Source organism: Colletes gigas, unplaced genomic scaffold (genome assembly GCF_013123115.1).
Source record: "Colletes gigas isolate AHSC1104 unplaced genomic scaffold, ASM1312311v1 Colletes_gigas_Sc00004, whole genome shotgun sequence".
NCBI lineage: Eukaryota > Metazoa > Arthropoda > Insecta > Hymenoptera > Colletidae > Colletes > Colletes gigas.
In genome coordinates, this window is record NW_025106633.1 from 10,127,968 (window position 1) to 10,150,284 (window position 22,317).

Here is a 22,317-nt window from a genome sequence, read left to right on the forward strand (position 1 = left end):
TTCACATTCAAAATGAAACCTACAACTTCCAAGACTTGCCGATGCGTTGCTTTTAACAATCCTTGTCTAGCATTGCGATTTTCTTTAAATTTCGCCTACATATGCGACAACACATACAAATAAAGTGTTTTATATTAGAAAAAATATTTTAATATAAGGTTCATAATAATTGATATGTTTTCCATACAAGACGTTCTTGTAGAGTTTCTGTAGGTAAAGCTTCTATACCAACTCTCCTTTTTAATAATTCGCTGATACGACGATCAATCGCAGGTTTTGTATAATCTCGAGTTGCAAAATATGCAGCTATATGCGCCATTGTATTAAAACGTAATATAATATACGAATGACAGGAAAATACGTTGCATTCGGCGCAAAGTGAACATCAAAGAAAGTTCAAAAATTTGAAATGAAAAGTTCGATCAATTTTTATAGGGTGCAATGAAAAAAAAAAAATACCTTAAATCTAAGAAACTGAATAATAAAGGTTTAGGGTAAAGGACGAAGGATTTAAACAATATTAAAGCCATTAAAGTATATTTTTAAATATATTTTCGACTTTTTTCATGCATTCAAAGACATATAGATACAAGCTTAAGTTTTGTTTAAACGTTTACAATGGCAATGATACGCATGCGTATATAGTTTGCACATGCAACCACATGCAATGCAATGCAACTGCAGTGCATGTCAAATTGTAAAGGTTAAGGCAGACGGTATAAATACAACTATATTTACAAGACATAAAGTTATAGTTAAAATCCCTCGATCATAAATTAATCAAAGTGTTATTTTCTAATCTACTGGTTAATTGAAAAGCCATGCAGCATGTGTAATTTTGAAATTCACTTTTATAGCCGATTTCGATACATGGTCGACTGCCGATGCTCAATTTAAGGTTAATATGTGTTTCACAAATATTCTGTGGCTCATTGTTCATAACTATATCGATAACGTTTTGATATGAATATGAAAAATACAAGTTATGCCGACTCTATACAGGATCGAAAGCAGAATAAAAAATATTTCTTAAAGTGACTACTGATTCTGTTTACCCTACTTCACTATCCTACTAAGAACATTTAATATATTTGTTTTAAGAACAAATACAGTATTATCGCTTGAATATTTCTTCTATATACATTACATGTATATCTATGTTAAGTTTACTATTCATAGTTATAGAAAGTTCATTTCTAATAGTTAAACAATTTTATTATTTTCAGATAAACGTGCGTAATTGAAAATATTTTGGTCCGTTAATTATTCTCCACCATTCCATTATTAGTTCTTCAAAAAATATGTTTGAAATGTATATTTGGTGAACGAACAAATTATTAAGCGAAGCTTTTTACATTTGCACACATTTATTATATCCGTAAGAGTATGTGGAATGCATTGGATCGCAAATTAAAATCACGATGTTTAAGCTGGAATCGTATATAACACCAGTGATTCTTAGTTATGTTGAAAAGTATGTGAAAAATTTTAAACCGGAACAATCTCAGGTATATTGATCATTTATAATTAATATTCATTATAGAAAAAGTATATAATATTTAATTTTCCTTTTATATATTATCTTATTTTATATTTCAGGTTTCTTTATGGGGTGGCGATGCATCGTTTCAAAATCTTGATCTACGATTAGAAGTTTTGGAAGAACAACTTAATCTCCCTTTTGTTTTTGTCAGCGGTCATATACATGAATTACTTATTCATGTTCCTTGGGTAAAAATTACTTCAGAACCCATTGTCATTACAATAAATACAATAGGTAAATATTAAGAGGTATATTAAATCTCTGATCGATGCTATCCTGTTTAATACTGCTTCGTTATAAAAAACTTTCTGTACTTAGTACAAAAATGCGTGTGACTTAGATACGACCATCTATTTATATAAAATTTAACATGACCATACTTATCTGCGTGGTGCTCTAAATTTTAAAATGATTATATTGAACAAACGATACTAAACTTGTTCTATTTTGTTACAGAATGCATTTTAAAATTAAAAGATGATACTAAGGTGGAAGCCAGTACTTCTGTATTACAGAAGAGGCTGGAATTGCCACAGTGAGTGGAATATTTCTGTTTAACATTGTTTCATGGTACATGATATTACAAACATTTTTTTTTACTTTATCGACAGGGAAGAAGCACCACCTGGGTACATAAAAAGCATAGTAACCAAAGTCGTAAATAACATAACGATCAATTGTAATAATCTAATTCTAAAATATGTGGAGGAAGATATTGTTCTTAGCGTTAATGTCAGATTTTTAAGTATGCAAACTGTTGATAAATGGCAACCAGCATTTACCGGTACGTACGTAATTGCATCATCGAATAATATCTATTGACGTATATTAAAATTCTACACATTTACAGATGTTAATCCATACGAAGTTATGCTTAGAAAAGTTATTACTATTCAGGACCTAACTTTATGTTTAGACAAAATGGACGCTTCTGGAAAAATAGAAATATATCAGGTACTAATTTCTTATTATAGTAAACTATACATGTTTTTATAGAAAAATGTACAAAAATATTATTTCATTATTTAGGATCCTGTTCTATACCGATGTTCTGTTATAATACGTATGATCATAAACTACCATAGCAACACTGCAAGACAAGCCTCTATTACACGTTTGGATCTTCATTGCCAAAAAATGGAATTTAGCATAACGGAACAACAAATACCAATGCTGCTTAGACTAGCTGCGCTGATAATGGCATTGCAAACAAAACAATTTCCATCTAGTAGAGAAAAGTCTTTAATTTCTGTAGAGGAAAGAGAAGACACTGCACAAGGTCTTATATTATTTCATAGAACATCTTTCAGTCTTGCGTCATACTGCAGGCAGATTTATTAACGTTCAGTAATATTACAGATGAAATTAGCATGTTCCACTTACATGATCATGGAAGTGGAATTGCCGCAGACAATACTGGGTGGGGTGGATGGGCTTGGAACATGGTATCATCTTTGTTACCTATCGATTGGGACAACGATTGGTCTACGGAACAACAAATGGCTTATTCTGGACATACTATTCATTTAGGCATATACGTGCAAGATACCACCTTAACTTTTAAGGCATGTATTTCAAGGATAATATTTATCACGTAAATTTTAGTCACATTACATTTTTTATTCGTTTGTTTGAGATGTAATCACGTAGTAAGAAATAATTCGTTCTTTGTACAGACAGTTGAAAATATTAAAGAGCAATTATTTTATAAATCCCGCAAGCTCAGATATAAATCGTTCTTAACATTGCGATTAAATGGCGTGGTGGTAGACACGTTGATTCAAGGAATTTCAATGACTAGTTTTCAAATTGGAATGGGTTGTATACGCATATACCCAAGAGGGACGTGTAGCTGCGGGCATCTTGAAGTAGTTGATGGAGCACAAGTAATATTCAATACATTTCTAAATGTTTGATCGGGATGTAAACTGTGACTAATCATAAACTATTTCATTTAGCCACCTTTGTATCTAATAGCTGGAAAGTTAAACACTGATTATTTAAAAGATTCATTATTCGATGATGAATCTGTAGAAAACAAAGGAAAGAAGAGAGATTACAAACAAGGAATATATTATTATCTAAATACAGTTTCGGGTAACAAAACTTTAATCTTATACTCCAGATGGACATACAAATATACTAAGATTAAACTTAATGTGCAAATACTTACATGAAATATTTTTAGAGGAACGATTAATAGAAAGATGTCCCGCATTTGCTATGGATTACGTTCATTGCGTTGAATTACCAGATGATATTACCCCTGAGAAACTAGCAGAATTTGGTTCTAATTTTGAATACAGGTAACCAGAATATTTTTAGTACAATTTAAGATAAAAGATACTAAATTCACATTTTTTCAGCAATTTTCACGAACGCAGAGTGATGAGGTATATCATTGGTGATTTAACTATTAGATTATGTTCAGGTGTTTTTCATCGTATCGACACAATAAAGCAAGCTGCAGCCAATTACGATTATAATCCATACCTTGTCACAAAACCAGGTATTTATGTAATTATACATCTGTTGTATATGTGAAAAATATTCAAGAAATCATTACTTATAAACCATCGCTAGATCCACTTGTAGACGAACTTCCACCAGTTACGTTAGAAGAATATGAAGCTCTGCGAGAGAATGTATCTATGGTCGAAACAAAATTAATGGTAATGAGAGCATCTCTACAATTACAATTAGCAGATCACTCTATTACTGGACTACCACGACAGCGGAAGATCGTTGAAAGTCGAGTATGTGATAAATATGTTGGTACACATATACAGAAATACTTTACCGATTATTTACTTTTTGTACGTTATTCTGCTAGACGACGCCTTTAACACCTGCTCTTACGGACGACCCTTTCATGAGTATCGAATGTGATGAAGCAATAGTAACTATGCTCCAACCTTTATATCCATTTAGACTTGCAGCATGCGCATCAAAGCAAACCGATCTTTCAACAGAAATGTTTAACCAATGTCATAAGATTATTACGCTGCAGGTAATGTAAAATACAAGCGTATACATATCCTGTATTATATAATATTTATTTAATTAGGTAAACGGAGCAAGAAGTCAACTTTATTTAGTAAAAAATTGCCACACATCAATAATAATGCCTTACTCGGTTGAATGTGAAGCAAAGAAATTGTTGTATCCACAATATTGGAGGAATGTTGATTTAATACATGAAACATATTCAATACATGTGGACAGTATTACAATTACTGGGACGAAAGCAAAATTAATGGTTGCGGCGTCCATATTAACTTCAGTATTCAATCCCACTGATATAACAAATCCTCTTGTATGTTCTTCGTTATTTACAGATGCCTGTCAAGAAATCAGTATGTATTTTACTAATACGAAAGCCACTGTCACAGAATGCTTGATTAACTAAAAATATTTAATTCGACTACTTTTTCCAGATCCTATATATTTGGAGTTGTTATTGGAAAATATAAATAGTAAAAAATTATCATCGTTGGTTACAGTTTCAAATGAAATAAATATAAGTTCTGTGAAAATGTTTGCTTTGAATGAGTTACAGCAGGCTTTTATATTCTCAGGTCCAGAAAGTAATATTCATGGGTCAGTATACGTTAAAGGGTATATTATGAGTTGAAATTATATTAATGACAATTTTTTTTATATCTAGTGATATAGAAAACAAACCACTGTTAACAACTGTGATACAGTTTCCAAAAAATGTCGAGAAACAAACACATCCACCTCTTATCTCGCTTCAGATGGCAGACATCAGAGCTTCGCTCGATCCATTACTTTTTAAGTGGCTGGAGTATCGTGTTACGTATTATAATTTAGGTACATTGTGTACAACACGGCCTGAAGCGCAACAACATTTCGAGGGTGCATCATCCGATACCGGTACGAAAAAGAAGACGTTTCCCAGTTTGCACGAAAGTGTGCACAGTTCTTCGGACAAAGAAAAAAGAAAATCGGTTGTGACAACAGAGAAGTCGAAAACTCTACAAAACGATGAAGTTCAAAAGAAACACGATTTTAAAATTGAAGGTGAAAGACAGGTACATTGCTTATACGTATACTATTGAATTTCAACTTGCGTAACTTTTGAACGTGTATTAAGTTTTTCCTCTCAATAGTTTTGGCATACAGTTATTAGTTATAAAGATGTAATCTATGGTAGAACTTACAGAATTTGGGAATATTGGCCAGATTAGCAGAACTGTATCCATGGTGGTGTGGTCTTGTGCTAAGTGGTTGTGTCGGACATATTGTTATTTACATACCGTCAACCACAATGAGTGGCATTGGTGCATATGGTAGGTATACATATAAGCGAACAGAATAAAATATGCTTTTAACTCACTCTGATGTATATTCTTATCAAATTATTTAGGTATAGAAGAAGCAAAGGATAGAGCTTTAAAATCCGATAATAATTTACAAATGTTGATAATAAAGTTACCCACTCTTCTCGTTCATTCATCTAATATAAATTTTGAATTGTTGACACCTTATCTTCAAGAGCTGCCTGTTAAGTTACCAAAATCAATGTGGACGAATAGTAAGTAACTCAAAATGATAAAACTATCCAATACGCAATAGAATGTTATCATCGTTCTAATTTATTTCAGAATTACAGAGTTTTCCATGGACATTGAGTCTTGTTGAATTTCATTGTTATATGTTACATCAACAGACCCAAAAGAATTTCATTAAAAAAGTGTCATTGAATGCTACAGTTGCTCTTACAACCAAAGTCACAACATCCCAATCAGGAGGAGGGAACACATTGACTGGTTTAGGTGTTTGCGTTCACATCGACAATTCTCCTATTATCATTTCTATCTCCGAAGAACAGGTATTGTAACGAAAGCATTTCAAATAATTATAATCATTATTCTATAATCTTATAAAATATTTTTACTTTAGGTAGTTTTCGTGAACAAAATAATTTCAAACGTGTTAAGCGTATTGCGAGTTTCAGCCAGTTCGAACAAAAATGTTGTGGCTAGTAATCAAATAAACACAGAAGCACAAATAGTTTTGCCTATCATACCACAAACTCCATCTACTCCAACGCAATTACTTTACCCCGAAGATACAACTACAAACTCAACTGTTTCCACCTCAAAAGATGACATTACGCAAGGTACATTATAAATAAATTCATTTTTTGTTCAATTTTATAAGCGATACTTTATTTTATTATAGAAACGGATGAATTAGTTTTATCGGCATGGATCCAATGGACTATAACAAAGATAGCAGTTAAATTATATGTCACGGAAAAAGAAAATGCTTCATCGTTAAAATTGGTCCTCGAATTAGAAGATATTATTACTTCTTTGGACTTACAACCTGTCTATCTTAAATTGAAAAGTAAAATTACAACAGCCACCATATTCCATTACACTAGGTATATAATTACTCGAGTAAATGATTTGTATAATAGTAACGCGACAAATTGATTGAAGTAATCGTTGACAGAGCACTGAATTCGCCGACTTGGGATATCGGTGAGTATGTAGGCGCGATACTTTGTGGAAGGGAGGATAGTTCAGAGAAAGATGATGATTCCGGGTTTCTAAGTTTCACCCTCACTAGAGCAAAGTCAGGAAACGTTCATACACGATGGGGTACCTATAAACGACACAGAACTCAGAAGGTATTTAATATTTAGCGGTACGGTTAATAATACTTTTAGTTTATTCCATTTACTTTTAACCTTTTAGAAAGATGTAATGACAGAAGCTACATTATCTGCTAATAGCTATATTTCGGAAGTAGTTGTGAAAATGCAAATGGTGGATGTAATTCTTCCGCTTACTATAGTCAGCAAATATATACAACTATTAAAGCCGTTTACTTTTTTCTATCAATCGTCTGAGAAAGATTCAGCTGAAACTTTCGAACAAAATTTAACACCACATTTAGCCAGCGTTGCTAGTCTTGATAACGAGTCTTTACCATTGATATATCTGGATTTCAAAGGGCTTAGATTAATGTTGCCAGCCTCGAATATAATGAAATTCAAACCGCAACATGATCTATTGATGCTTCAGGTAATAATGTACTTTGTAAAAATGCAATACCGGTATTAAATGTAGATACTTCCAATTGATAAATAAACCATTTTATTGATATTGCAGTTCGATGGAATTCGCATCACGCCTCACGCGGAAAATCCAATTTGTAGAACTCCTTTGAGATTAGATATATATCAACTGGCGGCTCAGGCAAATATTTTAAGCATACCAGGTTCCGCTGTAGAAGATCGACAATATCAAATTAATATAAAAAGCATATGTGCTCATACGACTACTTGGAAAAATTATCAAATGAGTATCAACAAGGTGCGTTGAAGTCATATTTGGTTTAAAATTAGACATTTAAGAAATACGATATTAATTATTTTCAGAAAATGTCGCAATCTTATCTTTATACTATGAATGAAAATCCTGCATTAGAATGGAACAAACTTGGCCACGGGAGTAGTTTGGAACAACAGTTTTCCATGTTACCTTTATTATCAAAGTACGTGATACTTAAATGATGCAGCGAATTGGTTATTCGTGTTATAAAATTATTAATACAAATGTGTATTATAGGTTTGATTTGTGCTTGATTATTGCTCCACCCGTTTTATTTAAACCGGATATAACAGTGTGTGGAAGTGCCGTTGAAGTGAATTGTATCATGGATATCGAAGTGACAATAAATTTAGATCAAATTCAGTTAATTTCAATCTTAAATAATGAATTAAAGAACTTGTTTCTGGGAAATTTTGAACAACACAAAAATGCAACTGCATCCACTAATACACCTCATAAAAGTTCATCGACTGTAGGAAGTATGAAACAAATTACTTGGACGAAGCAATCTTCCGACGATGTCGATGTTGATTTTACGAAGGATAGCGGCATTGACTTTGAAACATCTAGCGTGAATTCGACGATTATAGTTAGTTTTGTTTGTAAATATAAATTTATTCATTCGTACGATGAAATATATTTTATTAAATGCAATGGTTTTCTATTAGGGTAAGCCTACGCATCAAGAGACTTCTATACTTTTGCCGTTTGAATTTTTAGTAAATTGTGGCAAAATAACATTTGTACTTTACGATATCCAAAAAGCAAGTACAGAATACGAAGTTGTAAGTAATTATTTAACAAGAATTGTCTCTTATTAATAATTATGTTTGAAAACTGACGTCAAGTATAAAATTCACACAGGACATAAATGAAATTGAAGAGGATGAGAGTGAAACTCAGAAACAACCGCTATTTTACATAATGGTCAATCAACCAAATATTTATTTTTCACAACAGCATCCGTTGCAAAAAATTCAAGTACACTAACTTTTAAATAACGGTAAAATAGCTCTTTAAGAAACTTTTTTTAATGAAAATCTATACTGTTTTAGATATCGTGTTTTGATATGTCCATGGCACTGGGAGAAAAGGAAAATCAAGAATTAATTTCAATACCAACAGAAAAGAATTTCAAAGTTCTCATGATCGAAACGAAAAATGGCGATCTACATCCAGACACAGGCATTCCCCCATCTTTTGTGACAATGAAATATGAGAGAACTTTAGGAAAAAATCCGCAATTCTCAATAGATATGGGTAGACCTACAAAAGTTTATTTCTCTTTGTCAAGACTAAACCAGATATATGCTATGCAAAAGAAGGTAACAAATCATGTGATACTCTAGAGTGTCTGTTATCGACGTAATTAATCGACATTTTTATTTATCGCCAGATATTATCGTGTTTTATGCATCTACACGAAACAACATCAACGGAACAGTTTAACGATACAAAGGTATCCTCAGTATCGAAACCAAGAAAATTGAATTGGCCTGATTTAAATATATGTACAAAGCAAATAGTATTGTCTCTCAAGACTGATTCTGGCGCAGAAATAATAATTAGTTTAGCTTTATTATCCGGAAGTATTTCGACTCTTCTTAGGCCTGATAGAATATACTCGAACACTGCCATAGATTCTTTAATCGTATCAGCAATTCTCAATGAATGTATAAAGGTTTTCTTAAATCCATGGTGTTGCAATATTACGGTTTGTTTGCTTTGGGAGCCTTGGCAAAATGCTGACTCTGTTACCCAAGTACAAATACAGGCAGACAGCGATGGTCTTTATTTAGACTTCGGACCAGAGCACCTAAAAATTCTAAAGAACGTTATGGACGACTGTCAATTGCTGTTAAATGAATTGACAACGTCCCCATCAAAATGTAAAACTAATGAGAAACAAATTGTACTGTCTACCGAGCAACATTATAAAGATGATCTTAAAGCAGGCGCATTTCAATTTGTGAACGGTAATGCAGACGAACTACCTTTCCCATATCAAGTAAGTTCAGCAGTAATTTTATAGCTTCTACCATTAACTTTAGTATCAGAAAGAGGAGTTTTAAGAAGTAAATACATTTCCTGATATATTGTTTAATTCAGGTAATATTTTTTACCTACCCTCAACAATCAATGGCTTGGAGATATCCACAACCAAGGACGTTGACACGAATACATGTATCACCAGTTCCCTTCGAAGTGAGCAAAATATATATTTATACGTTTTTTATGCGAACAGTACCTTGTACTGAGAACAATTTATATATTTTAGACATTGGATTCTGATAGTGCTTATGTCGATAAAGTACCTTGCGCTCTTGAGTATTGGAGCGATTGCCACATGTCCTATCAGCGTTACATCGACTTTTATTTGTCAGAGACAGATTCGTACCGTTTAAAGCTGCCTGAAAAAGCCCCAGCACGAGCAGTTGCTTGCATATGGCGTGTAGTTTTATTATCGATGAGTAATCGACCACTTTCCAAAACGATTATTTCAGCTCGTGTTCTTGCAGCATGCTTACGTATTGATTCGTACTTCAATTCTTCGATCATACCGAATCTACAAGCTGCACTTAATATCGGCACCATACATATCTCCGTGTACAATCATGTTAACAACGACATGTATAATCATTTGCAACCACCGTTGAAACAATATACCCTGAAAGGTACGATACCTGAAATTCAATGCTTCATGGCCTTGGAGCACAAGGAAGCTATCTTTGTACTTAACAGGTGGATAGATGGTTCGATGTTGATCGATATCAGTGGTATATTCAGTGTACACGTATTAGATTATAGTCATTTGAACATGCAAGAAATACTCGATCCCTTGGAAGCAAGATTTCAGCTGTCATTGTCGGACAAAACAGATGTATCTTTAACATGTAGTCCCTTCTCGTTGAAACTGGGACCGACGATAGCACACTCGCTCGCTGTTTCGGCTCATTTGTGGTTTGCATTTTTAGAAGAGGAAAACAAAAATATGATTTTATTCACACGCTATGTGATAGCCAATGACAGTAATGTACATATTCTATTTGGTCAAAGTGGTACGGGAGACAATATATTGTTGGAAAGTAGACAATGTACTTTTTACTCGTGGCGACATATCGGCAACAAGATGATACGAATAGCGATAGAAGAAAATATCTGGTTGTGGAGCAAACCATTCTCCGTAGGCACGGATGGTATTCAAGCAATCGAATTTAACAATTCTGCAACGAAAGCAGCGGCATTTGTAAGCGTTACGTCGCTCTCTGCCACGCAAAAGCTCGTGACGTTCTCTGGCCAGCTTATAATCTCCAATCAATTGATCGACAACTTTGAAATGAAATTGGTTAAGTACGAATCTGACGTTGGATCGAAGGTAAATCTATTAAAGGATGTGTACCTAATTTCTGGTAAAAGTTGCCCGCCATCCATTATACTCGACGGGACTAAGAAAATGGCAATACGTTTACGGTTTACCACCGTGCCAAACCTGTCGTGGACAGGAGATATTCCCCTGCAACCTAATGCTAAGTGGGGTCAACCGTGGCTAGTTAAAGTACCATGGCAGGAACGTGGACAATTTTTAAGCATTTGGGTACGAATAGTGACGCAGACCATTCAGGACAGAACGAAGATACTAGCTGTGCTCAGCCCACTTTATATGATTCGATCACACTTGCCAGTACCAGTCAGAGTGCAGATGGATACGCCCTCGTTGAAAATATCCCTAAGTACAATGGTAAATGGTTGTGGCGAACGACAACAATTGTACTGCCCTGGAACGTTTGAACATTTTCATCAGTTGACGTTTCAATTAGAATCCGGAGTTTCTACATCGAATCCATACGTACCGTTGTCGTATAGTTCTGTGGATCAACGAAAGTTCTTCAGGAGGCCTGAAACTGAAGATATCGATAGTATTCTAAAGGATCTTAATGGCGAAAGCGACGAGATGGCATGGCCTTTCCAGGGAGACGCGATAGAGGAATGGATATCTACGGAGCAACCACAAACACACGTGCAAGTAAAATATCAAGATGCTGGATTAGTCTCGAGCACATTGCTGTTAGAATTGCAACCTTGGTGTTTTATGTTGAATTCCATGGGATGTCACTTGTCTCTTGTGTCAGAAGATACCGAACATTGTCAAATCCCTCATTACGGTATCGTAACGCCGCCAAAATTGGAAGGTACGTTTCATTTATGTGTTGGCGTTGGTGACACGTTTTATACATCGCAAGCTCTTCAACTGGCACGACCCGATTGGAGCCAAAGCTTTTACATGCCACGAATCGGTGGGCTGATTCCTGTCGATGGAAATATTAAAACGTGTGTCGATTGCGGTTCAAGTGTCTCTATCATGAGCATCAATTCAAGTATGCACGAAGATATGCGTCTCGTACGTATAAGAAGCAGTCACGTTATCAGTAATTTAACGCCACAAGAATTGTGCATTGCTACATTGGCGGTGCACGAAGATGCAACCAGACTTGAACTGCCTAACGACCTCACCCTTTACAGCCTTAATATTTCACCTGTGGAAGATCAGAAACAGGGCATGCCTATCACGCAATGGTATACTTTGTACATGGAAGACATCGTAGAGCCCCTTGTTCTTTACATATCTTTGAGTTTAGGACATAAATGGTCTTGTCCAATTCGAGTCGATCAAGGTATGAGTCGCAAGTGTATTGCTATTCCAAATGGCTCTAGTACTATGCCAATAGTCATTACGACGCAAGAGGACAAAGGTACAACGTACATAATGATTCACATAGATCATCATCCGCAATTGCTAATTGAAAATACTTGCGCTTTCAAAATTTTACTGGGGCAGGCCAATGAAACAGCGGATGAAGTACTACCAGATACTTGTCACTTCACATGGATTTGCGAAATCGAAAGCAACGCTACGTGCCATTATTCTATCCCATCTGTTAGTAACAGATTACCAGATGTACCTGTCCTAAACGCATCGAATGTATTATTATTTTCTGCCGTAACGAACAATCATAATGAGCAGCCATCGAGAAACAGAGATCTGCGATGGTCCAGGGGTATAAACCTGTCTTCGATATCAAGTGCACCGGTAGACCAGTATGTACGACTACCATCATACGGTGATGTAAAGCTGATTATGCAGAATCGTTGTTATACCACACTTATCAGTATTGTTCCCATATCACAAGTGGAAGTATCAGCGCGAGATATTAGAAGTCGACTTGTACGCAAGGAGAATGATACGAAAGATGTAGAAATGCTAAACAGTACGTTTGCTGATCAGACAGAGGACGATAGAACAACGATAAATGTACAGAATTCTGATAGCTCAACGTCGATAACGACTTTCTTCTCGGCTCAAGATGACACTGCAATGTTAGAAGTTACATCTCCTTCGCAAATAAATTTGCGACAATTAATTACAAACATAGACAATGTAAAAACTAATACGATCGATGACACAAAGGCCATCGAAGAGAGCAATTCTAAAGAGGGCTCAGCAACCGTTTGTCTTCGTGGAGTTACCATTGTCCTTATGCACGACATGAATGAAAATGCACAAAGGATCGAAGTCGCTAGTTTATCCATGACCGATGTCATAGTTACTGCAACTACAAGGTCTAAAATCGTCAACTTATGCACTTTTATAGGTGATTTACAATTGGATAATCAATTATTTGATCAAGGAGGTTTTGATTTCCCAGTAGTGTTGATAAGTCAAAGCCCACTCGTTACGAAAGGAGCGGGATATTATATAAACAATTGTTTAATAAATAAGCTAGAACAAATCAGAGAAAACTCTTTGATAGCGATTGATTACGTTTTGGAGAAACAGGGATATTTAAGAGGTATTTAACAGTAAGTTTAAATTTTTGATTTATTTCGTGCTTATTACGTGTACTAATTTCTCTTTAATAATGTGTTTATAGCATCGAAAGAGCTTTATTTAAAAATTGCACCGATTAGTGCCTACATCGAAGATACGTATATAGCTCAATTATTAACTTATGCAACTTCAATGGTACCACCAAGATTTTTAATACCAGATGATGTAAGAAAAACGCAGACGTTAATTTCAACTACTGGAGTGTGCATACCCGATTACATAATGGTCGATACAAAAATATTAAGTGCTCCGTTAAGGCTACAGAATTTGAAAATAGAACCCGTATCTATCTTACTAAGCGTTCATACTTCTGTACGCTTATACGTGGCTTTGGATCATTCACCCCTATACTTTGGTACATTTGAGAAAAAGAATGTTTTGACAACACCGTACAGGCTTGGTAATGCACTTACAATGCATTATTTATCTGGTGCGATATTTGGAGCAGGTATAAAGATATCAAACTAATATTTACTAATAATATAAGCTTGAAATCTTAATATTTTAAATTGCTTATATTTCAGGTTGGGTAGTCGGGTCTTTAGAGATATTAGGTTCGCCAGGAAGTTTGGCGCAAGCTCTTGGTTCGGGGCTTAGAGATTTTATTTCTCTTCCGTTTCAAGGTTTGTTGCAAGGACCATGGGGGTTTATCGTTGGAATAACACACGGTTCAGCCAGTTTAATGAGACACGTTACAGCAGGTATCAAGATTAAAAACTTACATTGAAACGTGTGTACATACCTGCGCAGTGTTTTGTTAAATAAAAAATATATATAATAATGTTACACAGGTACTCTAAATTCCGTAACGAAATTAGCGTCCAGCGTAGCACGAAATTTAGATCGTCTGACGCTCGATGAAGAGCATTTGCAAAGACAAGAGGAGTCTAGAAGAATGCGACCTCAAGGCATGGCGCAAGGACTTTATCAAGGCTTATCCGGCCTCGGGATGAGCGTTCTCGGTATGCAGGAATACCGTTTCAGTTCAGTATTTTTATAATAACCATATTTAATATCACTTATTTAGCCGCGGTGGCTGGTCTTGCTCATCATCCCTTGCAACAAGTTTTGTCAGGAGAAATGACAACCAAAAGTCTTGTAACTGGCGTTGGACTTGGATTGGTAGGAGTGGTTACAAAACCATTAAGCGGAGCTGCAGAATTAGTTGCATTGACTGGACAAGGGCTACTTCAGGGTGCTGGTTGGAATTCATTACCCTCGGTAAACAGTTCTCGGAAATGAAATGCTATTGAGCAACATCAATGAAATAAATTAATGATCATTATATTTTTACAGCCACGACAACGACCCGTGGTCCAATATACAACTGGCAATAATAGTGCATCTATCAGATATGCTTGGTGGTTGTTACCCTTGCTTGAAAATAATCATGGCAATATTTTGCATGTTACCAATGCAGATTATGTGATTCAACAAGGCAGTAATCGTGCCATAACATTAGTTCTAACGAGGCATGCACTATTGCTAGTTAACGTGGCCGAAGATAGTGTAGAGCGAATATTTTTATTGAAAGACTTAACCAGTGCTGACCACCATCTTGATTCGACAATATGTTTGTACTGTACTCCTGAGACGACGCAAACAAACAGACCCGTATCACCTGCCGCATATGAGGTCCAGTTTATCTTTTGTTACTTAATTCTAAAAGTAATACATATATGTACATTCCTTATTGGAAATTCTCTATCGACAGATGGATCAAGAAATGCGAGCACGAGTAGCGGAATACGTGAGAACTAGTAGTACAGGGTTAGCCAGTGTCTCCACGAACAGTGATGGACAATCTGATATTTTTGAGAACGCTACACCTCATTCAGACCGTACTCTTACATTTTATGTTTCTCCAGATTCGCGTAATTATTTATTATCGTTGTTTAACATCGCTAAACGACAAAGTCAAGGTAGCGGATTTAGAGTACTGTAACAAATAATTTCAACAAGCTAGATTAATTTTACGCATCCGCTGGTGGATTGGATAATTAATATTTTTGGATAATGGAAAGTGATAAATCAGTATTACGCTTTGAATTAAAAAATTTGTTGATCAAGATCAATACGCGAAACACATCCTGGTTGCTTGAGGTTTGTGTACATACTAACATTTTTTAATTTAATTAATCCGAATGATATACGATAGATGATTTTTAAATTTATGAATTACATCCTAAATGTGTTTTTATACACGGAATTAATGACAATATGCACAATTCGAGAATCGTTCATATCTAAAGACATGCTTTTTCAATTTTTTATACAAAAAAATGTGTACATTAAAGAAATTTCCATGTCCTTTATTTACCGGACAATATATATTGTACATATGGTAAACAAGCTGCATTAAGTATTTATATAAATTCAAGAGTAATGAATAAACAATGTTGCATTTGATTTACATATATTCTGTGCAATTTTACAGATTAATTATAAATAACATACGAAAGACTTGTAATATAGAAAATATTTGGTAAAGGGAAAATATTCTGTGACTTCGGAGTACAATTGAATGTAATTTAATTGTTATACATGCTTATTATTTACTAGAAGTTTGGGTATACGTAAACTTAGTAGTTCGTAATTACAATGCAATAAATTGTAAAAGATTTTATATATTTATTAAAAATTATTAGTACATTTTATTTACAATATTTAATGTAAAACACTCACAAATAATATAAGGATTTAACTGATCCAAGAGAATCTCATGTTTATCATTCTGTGTATCTATATAATTTAATTCATTCATAAATACGTTCTATTTCGCTGTTTCTATAAGACATGCCACACGATGAGCACTGATTATCTTTGATAGATGTCAAGACTTTTCTACATAATACATGTTTGCACGGTAATTTATAAAATATTCCATCGACGCAACAAATACAAGTATTTAATGTAGAATTTGTGGCATAATTCGCGCTATCATTAACATTTAAATTTACTACATCGGTAGAGCTATCACTTTTTGTTTCAGATCCCATTTGATATACCGATACACAAGAATTAACAGTTTTTCTTTTTTTTATCGGTTTAGTTAAAGTAGAAGCACTTCGTTTATTTGGCATTACAACAATTGGCAGTTTATGACAAAACATCTTATTCTCTTGAGTATTTGTTACGGAACAGTGCAACTTTGGTTTATTGTCGTTTGAAGTTTTATTCGACACATTTTGCTTCAACAAATATTTAGGAACATTTGATACTTTTTTATCAGCGATACTTGAAGATAACGCGTGACCTAAAACTCTTGGCAGTTTCTTTATCTCGTCCGCATTACTGTTCTCAAGTAGAAATTTGTCTATTCTTATTTTTAGAGCAGTTGCTATAACAGGTTTACGATCTTCGCTGAATGGCATACTAGTAAAAGGATCTGACAGACGTCTTCCCCACAATGCTTCGGTTTCCTCGTACTTTTGTAACGTAGTTTGATCAATTATCTTTCCACTGGGCAACAGTATGGGCTGTGTCATAATTTCCCAAGTAATGGCATCTAAGAAGGACTCTGGAATTTGTAAAGATGATTCCAACACCTCCCTAAAACGATCGCAACACATTTGTAGAATAAACGATTACTGTTGTATTTGCGGTGTGCATTATAAAAAGCCGATGTTATATTTACCTGTCAGTCGCAACAGTAACAGATTGTTCAGTCTGCTTAGGACTTTTTATAGATGAATCATTTGTATCTATAGTCTCGGATACAAAAGATTGTTGTTTGGACCACAGAGTACAAATACTAGCCACCGTATCTTTCCCACAACGTGGCGATACAGTTCCCCATACTTCAATTTTACCTAACGCAGGTACAGAGTTTTCTGTCTTGCATATACATACTCTTAAATTACTTAAATACGTCGTTAAATATCTCAGAGAAGGTTTTATATGTAGTTTCAGAAAATTTTGAGGAACAGAAATCGTTTCGTGATTAACGTTCGATGAACAGAATAGCAGTCCGGCATTTGAGTGGTCTAAAAATCCACTACCCAATAAAGAATAAGGTACACTGTTGTCATTACTCGTTTTGGCATATAATTGAAAGCCCGATGACTTTTGGGAACCAACATGCGGCCAAATCAAAATATGATTGATGGATACGTTACAGAGGAAACTAATGTCAATGTTGACGGGCGGTTTAATGCAAGCATATGCCAAGAAACCTTTGTCAGACTCGTTTATCAAGTTTGAGACTTCATGTCCTTCTGTACTGACAGTACTACACTCGATTTCTGGCCGTAAACGCGGATCACAGAAATTGAATAGCATTTCTCTAACGTAAAGACACAAGCAACAACATTCTTTAGAAAAGATTACAATGTTAAATCGATCCACGCCAAATGCACGTATTATTTTTATTTAAAAATCAAACGTCCATAACCTACTCTGTTGATAGAGACCCTGTACACAGTTTCCTCCGTTCAGTTTAAGTTAGGTTAGCGTTGATCGCGTTCGTCGATTCTGTAGATGGAATACAAAAGCACGTGGACGAAATAAAAGAAGGTTTCTATCTAAAATAGTCGCTGTTGTTTGATAAAATGGAGAAAACGCCGATTAAAATGGAATTAGACGATAGTGTAAAGGAAGGCAATGGTGCAGATTCAACAGAAATCAGTTACGAAGATAAATTAAAGTACATAAATACCATAGCCAAACCTATGGCTCCGAAAAAATTAACAAAGAAGATTTACAAGTGTATAAGAAAAGGTGATTGCGTTATAATTTAAAAAATGTTTAAAAAAATGTTATTTTTGCGCTGAAGTTTCTTTGTAAAATGTTCGTAACATTTCTAATTTGCAAACATAACCTTTTCAGCGTCAAAGCAGAAGACCTATCTTCGAAATGGACTAAAAGATGTTCAGAAGCACCTTCGTAAAGGAGAACATGGGTGAATTAAATTTTTAGTTATATTTTTATTAATATATTACATTTCGAAACATTTTTATACGACGTACCCTTATTTTTTAATAGGTTGGTTATCTTCGCTGGAGATGTTTTTCCTATAGAAATTATGTGCCACTTACCTGTTGTTTGCGAGGACAAGAACATTCCGTATTGTTACACTCCTTCGAGGCAAGATATTGGAAGTGCAATGGGTGTGAAAAGAGGAAGTCTCATGGTTCTCATAAAAGAACACGAAGACTATAAAGATCTCTACGATGAAATAAAATCTGCAATGACGACCCTATCGGCACCTTTATAGTGTTATACCTGCTACTGTGTGCCTTTGGTCGCATCGCAAATAGGGTACATGAATTTGCCATTAAACAAACATCGAGTCAGACATTTTGTGCAATGCCTGAGTTTCGTCAAACTTTGATTCGCAAGTTATACACATTATTACATCTTTTATACGATTCTCTTCCTCGATAGTATATTTAAATAAGCTAAAACGAAGTAAAAATACTATAAAGATTTAAAATATTGTACGATTGCAGTTCAGAAGACATTTCTGATTTGGAATAAAGTACACATTACACGATTGTGTTCGAAAATTAACTGCAATTATTAAACGTTCTTATTTTTTAGCATCGAGAGGTAAAACGGAATGTAGTATGTATTAGGAAAATACGCAGTTGATTTTCCAACACAATTTCTATGCGAAGTTAATTAAAAATTACCTTTATTTATCGCCTGTGCATTTGAAAATAGAATATTAAAATGTAGCTCAAGATAAAAATCATATTTCTCGAAGCGGCATGCATACATACGTATATACAACAGCTTTGCGTTTATTTTAGGCGGGTAAAATTAAATCTGACATAAATGTTGTTGTAATCTCGATCAATGATCGCGAAGATATCCGAAAATCGGGTTTAGATCGTCGGTCGAGACTTTCCGAACAATCGCTTTGATGTGTTTTTAATTTCATTCTGCGAGACATTGAAAATATCTTGGAACGCAATCCTTAAAAATACATAATTATAAAATTGGACGTTATTAAAGTCCGATACATAGTACTAATCGTTTGTTGTCTATCATGTGTCTGTTAAATTACGACACGTTTAACGATCAACGTTCGAATGTTGGAATTTGAAAGTGTGTTCGCAAAATAATTAAATATGCGAAATAGTTTGGAATTAAGAACGTAAACGTGTGCTCGCAAATCTTGATTTCAATTCGAGTGTGATAACGGCACGTTGATCGAAAATAATCAAATTTTATCATCGCGATAAATATTTCTCGTTCGTTTATATTTAAACTTTTCGTTTGCCGATACGGAACGTTGTAATATGCATTGATAAGTTTATAATTTTCTTAACCGATATCTATGTTTAAACTGTTAACACGACCAAAGTTACTTATTATCGATCGTGACGGTAAAACAGATCGCAAGTACTTTCTACGGATCGATCAGTTTGCAACGATTCGATAGAGAGGTCGCAATCGCAACAAGCATTCACGGTTTAGGTTCGGAGGCCTTGCGAGCGTGGTAGTGCTAAAGTGTCGAAATTTAAAACACAGAAACGCAAACAAAATGCATCTAAGTACTTCGGAGGTGGCAGAGAAATCCTTTCTTTTTCCTTGGAAAATACGACGGTACGAGGACACCTCTATTCTTTCACGTACGATATTTTATACATAGAACTCCGCATCGAAAGAACGTGAAAAGGGGACTTTTGTCGCCCGCAAATGCCTCTTACGCGTGGACAAGTATTTAACTTAACTTCATTCACAACAACTGACGATTAAAATGCGCGTGGAAGGTAAACATTGTTTTACTCCCTATCGTTCTATATGTATATGTATATGTATGCGTTCGTACACACGGCTGTATCCTTAACTCTACTCTTACCAAGTCAGTAGAAAATATACATTTACGAGCGACGAAGGATAACATTGACATTGAAATTGACGTAGCGTACAAGTGGGACGTTATTCTCACCCTTCGCCGGAACAGACATTCTGCAGTACGTCGTTTCCGTCACAGAATTTTCTACAGATCGGGCAGTAGCGTATCTTAACAATTGTATACGTTCATTATTTTGTTCGTTATTCGGTACGTTCGACGCGCGAATCTAGCGATGGGGTGTCGAAACGATTCGAGTTCACCTCGAACGTTACGACGAAAGAATTTTTAGTACAAAGATATTCCAATGTTACAGATATTCTAACCAGTTTTAAAATACGAACGATAGGTGGAGCGACTCGTACGTTCCTAACGACTAAATAGCTGGAAAATCTGCGAGCAGGAATACATCGCTATGCGCGCGAACGTGATGTGGTTCGTATACAAGAATATAAGGTTAAAATTACTTATGACAATGCGTAGGTGTGTACAGCGTGTATCACGCTCCTGTCTCTAGCTAAATCATATATCTCTCCTTTCGTTGTCTCACTCTCTCACTGTTTCAGGCACGCAATGAATGGCATCGATCGAGTAACGCGACAGGAGGATGGAGCTAATGAACATGAAATTATTAAATGACTTTTAATACCGATCGTTAATATGTATTTAATTATCAGTGGGTTCGTGTTTGCCCGAAGACTTCGTAGGTGCGATCACGAAGCGAGGTTACGTTTCTTCGGACGCCCTGGGGATCAATTTGTGCACTTACGAAGTACAAGTCGCCGGGAAAAATGTGTAATTAGGTACGCGAGAATTCACTCTGATAAAGCGTCGCTCTACTACAAATATTCTATCGACATTAGATACGTATAACAATACTTGTTCCAAATATAATCGATTCTTTCACGCTCACTCTCCCTTTCGTTAATCAGATAATTATTATTACGACGCGATTGTGATTAGTAATTCTAGCAGTAACCCATTACCGTGATCGATATGTTGCAGTTGTTATTGGACAAATCTCCAGCCCCCTCTGGATCGGTTGAACTGCACGTGTCCCCCTCCGCTTAAAAATAATCGACGATTGACGATAGTAATAACGCGTAGTCGTAGATCGTTACAAAATGGTACAAATACGAGAATGCTCTCCTTGCACCACGAAGGAACTGTAACCTCGCTCGTGGAAGGGAAACTGAGTAGGGTTAAAGCAAGGGCCCGTCCTCGGATACTGCGCAAACGATGTAAAAATCCGCATCCCGTTTAATCGTAACAGTACGGCTCGCCTGGTATATTATTTACATGTACGACGTCTTATTTCTTACACGACTATACAGGGTGTTCGACCACCACTGGAAAAAATTTTAATGGGAGATTCTAGAGGCCAAAATAAGACGAAAATCAAGAATACCAATTTATTGATGGAGGCTTCGTTAAAAAGTTATTAACGTTTAAAGTTCCGTTCGTACTGAATTTTTTTCTAGAAAGTGGGTAGGAATTTAGGGGTATGTGTATTTACCAAAAATTATTGTAATCGATCCCCGCAATCGAAAATAATTTTTTTAAAACGATTTGAAACTTTTTAATTTCGTTGGAAAATCTCATTACCTATTCGAATTTTTTTCTGGAAAATGGGTAGGATTTCGGAAGTATGTCTATTCACCAAAAATTATTATAATCGACTCCTGCAACTGAAAATAATTTTTTTAGAATGATTTGA

The 22,317-nt window shown here is 35.1% G+C and overlaps 3 protein-coding genes across 3 annotated transcripts; 2 read left to right on the forward strand and 1 right to left on the reverse strand.

Annotated features, from left to right (window-relative positions):
- Positions 1–1,374: 1,374 nt before the first annotated feature.
- On the forward strand, positions 1,375–16,285 carry LOC122394747 (vacuolar protein sorting-associated protein 13B). The gene is made up of 38 exons (XM_043391847.1): positions 1,375–1,508; positions 1,600–1,777; positions 2,000–2,078; positions 2,155–2,327; positions 2,394–2,497; positions 2,573–2,822; positions 2,903–3,108; positions 3,220–3,429; positions 3,502–3,640; positions 3,732–3,849; positions 3,910–4,052; positions 4,127–4,299; positions 4,377–4,553; positions 4,611–4,899; positions 4,981–5,143; positions 5,211–5,598; positions 5,721–5,856; positions 5,934–6,101; positions 6,172–6,398; positions 6,470–6,689; positions 6,752–6,956; positions 7,028–7,205; positions 7,273–7,602; positions 7,690–7,893; positions 7,959–8,074; positions 8,149–8,500; positions 8,580–8,696; positions 8,776–8,892; positions 8,967–9,236; positions 9,308–9,919; positions 10,021–10,116; positions 10,190–13,760; positions 13,842–14,246; positions 14,323–14,499; positions 14,590–14,760; positions 14,826–15,019; positions 15,095–15,433; positions 15,513–16,285. The coding sequence occupies exons 1-38, from the start codon at positions 1,422–1,424 to the stop codon at positions 15,741–15,743; spliced, it is 11,313 nt and encodes a 3,770-aa protein (XP_043247782.1). The 5' UTR covers positions 1,375–1,421; the 3' UTR covers positions 15,744–16,285.
- A 269-nt stretch (positions 16,286–16,554) lies between these two features.
- On the reverse strand, positions 16,555–18,175 carry LOC122394769 (RING finger protein 37). Its single transcript, XM_043391890.1, has 2 exons — positions 17,436–18,175; positions 16,555–17,350 (listed from the first exon to the last, which is right to left on the reverse strand). Exons 1-2 carry the CDS (start codon positions 18,077–18,079, stop codon positions 16,555–16,557), a joined length of 1,440 nt encoding a protein of 479 aa, XP_043247825.1. The 5' UTR covers positions 18,080–18,175.
- An 81-nt stretch (positions 18,176–18,256) lies between these two features.
- LOC122394802 (H/ACA ribonucleoprotein complex subunit 2-like protein) lies at positions 18,257–22,025 on the forward strand. Its single transcript, XM_043391941.1, has 3 exons — positions 18,257–18,517; positions 18,626–18,698; positions 18,782–22,025. Exons 1-3 carry the CDS (start codon positions 18,349–18,351, stop codon positions 19,011–19,013), a joined length of 474 nt encoding a protein of 157 aa, XP_043247876.1. The 5' UTR covers positions 18,257–18,348; the 3' UTR covers positions 19,014–22,025.
- The last annotated feature ends 292 nt before the right edge of the window (positions 22,026–22,317 follow it).